The sequence below is a fragment of the Solanum tuberosum genome, unplaced genomic scaffold (assembly GCF_000226075.1).
Source record: "Solanum tuberosum cultivar DM 1-3 516 R44 unplaced genomic scaffold, SolTub_3.0 scf00279, whole genome shotgun sequence".
In the NCBI taxonomy this organism is placed as follows: domain Eukaryota; kingdom Viridiplantae; phylum Streptophyta; class Magnoliopsida; order Solanales; family Solanaceae; genus Solanum; species Solanum tuberosum.
Genome location: NW_006239204.1, coordinates 480,878 through 486,996, shown reverse-complemented (window position 1 = coordinate 486,996; position 6,119 = coordinate 480,878). Strand labels below are relative to the sequence as shown.

Here is a 6,119-nt window from a genome sequence, read left to right as displayed (position 1 = left end):
GTCAATACTAAACTAGTTTTAGGACTACTACTAGTTTGAATTTGGGATTTTAAGTAATTATTATAAATTATATTAACTATGAATTAATGTGGTAAAATTATTATTAAATTTTATTTATAATATAATTGAATATCTATATTTTTGTAGATGGATCATCGTTTGTGGATGTATAATATGCATTATGAAATCGGTGCTGGTTTGATACCTGAATTTCTTGACGATGTTAGAGATTTTATTGAACATACAATGACACTTGACATTTTCAAGAATAATGGATTGGTTAGGTGTCCTTGTAGTACATATAGGTGCTTAAATTTTTTTTGAACCAGATACAATCATGGTTCATTTGTACCGTAATGGATTTAACACTAGATATTTTGTATGGATTGATCATGGAGAAAGGGATAAATTGAATGGTATGTTTTATAATTCGATGCCTGTGGATGAATATAATATGCTTGCACCACATAGCCAAATTAGGGTTGAACATAATAAGGTTCATGAAATGATCAATTATGCTTTCGGGGTTCAAGGTGGGATGGAACCCGAACAATATTTTGATGAAGCTCCTAATGAAGAAGCAAGACACTTCTATGATCAATTAGAAAAGTCTAAGTCGTCCACTATGTGAAGGGAGTCCGCATTCGGCCTTGTCAGTTGTGGTTAGATTAATGAATATTAAATCAGATTGGAATGTTCCTAATGCGGCTATGAACTCAATGGTTGATCTTTTGGGTGAACTAGTTAATCTGGAGTTTAACATACCTAAGAACTTCTATCAAGCAAAGCGTTTGGTTTCCAAGTTATGATTGACGTATGATAGAATTCATTGTTGTGTTAATGGCTGCATGTTGTTTTACAAGACTGATAGTGAATTAGAAAATTGTAAGTTTTGTGGACATGTTTGTTAAAGAGGACTCCGACTGGAAATATGGTCTCAGTTAAGGCGATGCATTATCTTCCTCTTATTCCTAGGTTAAAGAGGTTGTATGCATCAATGAAGTCTGCTCCACATATGAGATGGCATCGTGAATATAAAAGGCCGTCGGGTGTCTTGTCTCATCCATTTGATGGTGAAGCATTTTGATAATGTATATCGTGATTTTGCTAGTGAACTAAGAAATGTTAGATTGAGGTTGTGTGCAGATGGCTTCACACCATTCTTTAATGCTGCTTCGCCTTATTCATGTTTGCCAGTATTTCTTACTCCGTATAATCTTCCTCTTGAAATTTGCATGACCAATCCCTACATCTTTCTAAGTTGTGTTATTCCAGATCCCCGTAATCCAAAAAGTTTGATTGGTGTCTATCCACAACCATTGATAGATGAGCTCAAACAATTGTGGTTTGAAGGCGTTTTGACTTATGATATATCAACTAAGCAGAATTTCATTATGCGTGCTTCTTTAATGTGGACTATTAATGATTTTCTTGCATACGGGATGTTGTTTGGTTGGATGACAACTGAAAATCTAACATGTCCGTATTGCATGGAAAATAGTAAGGCATTCACTTTAAAACATGGCAGAAAAATACATGATTTGATTGTCATCGCCAGTTCTTGCCAATGGACCATGAGTTTAGAAAGATGAAAACTGTATTTAGGAAAAATAAGATTGAAAGTGACCCCCACCTCCATTTCTCACAAGGCATCAAATTTGGTTGAAAGTTTCTCAATTACCTAAAGTTACAGAAGCTTCACCTTCTAGACTTCCTGGATATGGTGTTGAACATAATTGGACCAAACAAAGCATATTTTGGGAGTTGACAATCTGCTACGACATAATCTTGATGTGATGCACATTGAAAAAAATTATTTTGACAATTTATTTAACACAGTGATGGATGTTAAGGGTAAAACAAAAGACAATCCAAATGGACATAAATGAATATTGTAGGAGAAAAGAGTTATGGCTGCATGAATTACAAAATGGTAAAATAGTTAAGCTCAAAGCCAGCTTTTCATTCACATTGGATGAGAAACGTGAAATTTATGAGTGGATTAAAAATTTGAGGATGCCGGAAGGCTATGCTACGAATTTAGGAAAGTGGGAAGATATGAATGAAGAAAAATTGATAGGTATGAAAAGTCATGATTGTCATGTGTTCATGGAAACTTTAATTTCTATCGTTTTTATCCATCTACCCGAAAGTATTGGAAATCAATCACAGAGATAAGTCTTTTTTTTAAAGATTTGTGTTCTCGAAAGTTGTTGGAGAGTAGTTTAGACAGGATGGAGGAAAATATTCTTGTTATTACTACTAAGTTGGAGAAGATATTTCCATGTGATTTTTTTTGATGTAATGATCTTCCAATTCACCTTGTACAAGAGGCTCGCCTCGGAGGTCCGGTTCAAACAAGGTGGATGTATCAATTTGATAGGTATCCATTTGAAATATTCACTAAGTGAGGATATATTCACCAAGTCTTTTATTAACATATATGTACATATATACATGTAGAAAAATTGGCAGTTCCAAGTAAACAATTAAGCAAAGGGGAAAGATCGAAAGATCAGTTGTTCAAGGTCATATTGGGAGAGAAACTGGTGATTTTTATTCTTATTACTTTGGTAATGTTATGTCATGTAGGAGAACCAGGCCCAATCGCAATTATGAAGGTGATATTGATCCTTTATTTTCACTGATATCAATTTTTAATCAAAATGGTTGAGGATCTTCAAAGTGTGGAAAGCGAGGCTTCACTAATATGGAAACGCAATCAGCTGTGACACATATTTTGCTTAATTGTCCAGAGATTCAACCATATCTCAAGTAAGTGTTAAAAATATGTTATCAAATTACATACTAATAAGTGTTCATTAACTAACGGAATATCTGAATGTAAAATGATCAGCTAGTTCGTAAACACATGGGGTAATGAAGCCATCTATACATAATTTTCCAAATGGCTAACAAACTATGTAAGTGTGCAAGCTTACATTGAATTACTAAGTATTAAATAATATATTCATGTTATACTAAATTATATTACTTTAAATAACAATCACGTAGGTTTACGATGAATACTCAAGTGTCGAACATTTGCAATTCGTGAAAGAAGTAGCACTTGGACCTGAATCTCAAGTATTTACAATGAATAAGTATTGTGTCAATGATTTTAAGTTTCAAACTGAAGAAGTTTCTAGCAACAAGAAAACAAATAATAGTGGTGTCTACATACAAGATGATGTTGATGGTACTGGCCAAACTATTGAATATTATGGTGTCATGGCCAAACTATTGAATATTATGGTGTCATTCATGAGATTATTGAAGTGAAGTTTTCAGGTTGGCCTAAGAAGAAGATTGTACTGTTTCGGTGTGAGTGGTTTGACCCATCACACAGAGGCACAAAGGTGGACCATCAACATAATATAATTAAAATTAAGCACACCAGGAAATACAGAAGTTATGATCCTTTTATTATTGCACAAAATGCTAAACAAGTGTATTACGCTCCATAGCCATTGCGTAGAGACAAAGCTAATTGGTGGGTTGTTATAAAAACTAAGCCTGTGGAAAGAATTGAAATTGACAATGTCTTAGATGTGGCGTATCAAAATGATGTTGCAATTGTTCATCAACAAGTTGATGTTGAACTGGAAACGACACTAGAACATCCTCAACACATATTAGAAGAAGTATCTGATGATGAGATAATGAATGTTGAGGAAGAAATATCTGAGAATGAGGAAACTGAATCATTTGATGACGAATAATGGGACGATAATGAAAATGAAACAACTAAGGAGGAAGTTTGTTTTGTTATCTATTTGTTACTTTATTTTATTTATTTCTTATACTTTAATATATTATTCATGAACTGACATATTTATTATGTGGTTTGCAGGTAGAATCCTGCAAAGGATGTTGCTTGGGCTTTAAAAGATTGTGTTAGAAGAATTTTTACACATGCTTATCACTCTTGGAGTGAGATTCCAAACAGTATACGCCAGACGATATTTAATGAATTTAAGGTATATATTTTTTCGTTAAGTTTAATAATTTTAGTATACTTTACTTTTTTTTACTATCGATCTAATTAACACTATTCAAAAAAATTTCAGACTGTGTGTACTTGGAAGCCGAGGTACAATATGGTCATTGCGATCACATTTGAGAGAAGGGCATCCACAAGATTGTCTAGCTGGCTAAAGAAAGTTCGGGATACTGATCAACGTTCGGGTTGGATGTTGCCTCATGTTTTTGATGAATTGCGTCATTATTGGAACACAGATAAGTTCAAGGCAATGTCTGAACAAGCCAAAAAGGCTAGAGACAGTCTTAAGTGTGTCTCGTTGCACACCGAAGGTGCAAAGACCGTTGGAACAATTACAAGAGAGATGGTAAGTTCTAATTCAATCTTTTAAATAAATAATTAGCTGATTCATATATATATCGTTATAAATTTCAGTTTTTATTTATAGGGAAAAAAAATGGGGCACACTCCCATTGAACCGGAGGTTTTCAAGAGGACTCATGTGAAAAAGAAAGAAAATGAGTCGAATTCGGATGTATGGGTAGAGGAAAGGGCCAAACGAACTTTTGTAAGTTATTTAATATGAATAATATATATTAATAGTGAATATATTTATGATATTTATATATATTGATGTCAATTTTTATATTTAATATGCAGAATGAGTTTCATCAGTACGTCACTGAGAATCTAGATAGTTCGGTCCAACTGACACTTGAACTGTCCACCCAAATTTGGACAGAAAAAGTGGTAGGGGGGGGACACATAAGGGTAAAGTTTATGGTCGAGACTCTCGAAACGATGTAAGACGACTCCAGTCAGGCTTACAAGGTGTTGGATCGTCACGTCAAGCTGAGGCACTTGATGGTGTTCAGATTGCTGCTATGTCGGCTCAAATACACAACTTACATCGGCACTTGCAGAGTCGGAGCGGAGAAGAGTAGCTGAACAACAAAGTATAAGTGCGACCGTTCAGCAAATCAAAGAACAAGTGTTGAACCTCACTCGTCGACCTACTACATCTTCTCCTGCCGAGGACAACGACGACGACAGTGACGAGGATGATGATTTTGTAGATATCGCACTCCTTAGTTTAGGTCTCTTTTATGAACTTTATGAACTTTTTGAAATTTTGAAACGAATTTTGAAAGACTTTATAAGTCTTTAAATTGTGATTTAGATACTTTTGAATGTTAATTTAAGTTTGTTGTTTTATGTTTTGTGTAGCTTCTTTATAATGTTGTGTGTTTGATTGGGCTGAATTGACTTGCATTTGCAGGTGAACAGCTACTATAAAAAAAATTGGAGAAAAAGAGACGGACAGGGTGATTTTGTTCGTCGCTTTTCTGAATTTATTTTTTAAAACCTAGAAAAGCGACGGATAGAGTACTTTAGTCCGTCACTTTTCTGGATTTTTCAAAAAAATAATTTCCAGAAAAGCGACGGACAGGATCCTTTAGTCCGTCACTTTTCTGGGATTTTCAAAATTTAAATTTCCAGAAAAGCGACGGGCTGCGTCGCATTTTGGAAATTAAAAAAAAATTAAAAATTAAAAAAAGCGACGGACTCCGTCACTTTTGTTAAAAATAATAATAAAAAAGCGACGCAGTCCGTCACTTTTTAGCGACACAGTCCGTCGCTTTTTGAAAAGCGACGATATGATTGCGTCGGTTTTTCGTCGATTGGCCGTCATTTTTCGGCAATTTTTTAGTATTGTTCTTTGTAATGAAAACAATAGACATCTCAAAGCCATGTAATATATATATAAACATTTAATACTCAAATTGCTATATTTTTGCATATTCACTGCCTTTTGTGAAAAGTTGGAATAAATTTAAAACAGGAATATGCATGACACCTGATACTTTAACAAGGTACATGACAACAGTGGCGGAGCTAGAATTTTTAATAAGGGGCTTTAAAATCTGAAGAACTAAACACACGAACTAATCGAAGGGGTTCGACATCTATTATATATACATAAAAAATAATTTTAATCATGTATAAATAGTAATATTTTCCACCGAAGGGGGTTCGGATGAACCTCTAATGGCCTAACACAAGGCACAACCTACCATAATTCATTATTACTACATTGCACATTTACAACTTAAAACGCTTCTTTTCTCAACTACAG

The 6,119-nt window shown here is 34.2% G+C and overlaps 1 protein-coding gene across 1 annotated transcript; it reads left to right on the top strand.

Moving 5' to 3' along the window:
* Window positions 1-4,100: 4,100 nt before the first annotated feature.
* On the top strand, window positions 4,101-4,926 carry LOC107062901 (uncharacterized). Its single transcript, XM_015314100.1, has 4 exons — window positions 4,101-4,349; window positions 4,431-4,550; window positions 4,643-4,656; window positions 4,725-4,926. Exons 1-4 carry the CDS (start codon window positions 4,101-4,103, stop codon window positions 4,924-4,926), a joined length of 585 nt encoding a protein of 194 aa, XP_015169586.1.
* The last annotated feature ends 1,193 nt before the right edge of the window (window positions 4,927-6,119 follow it).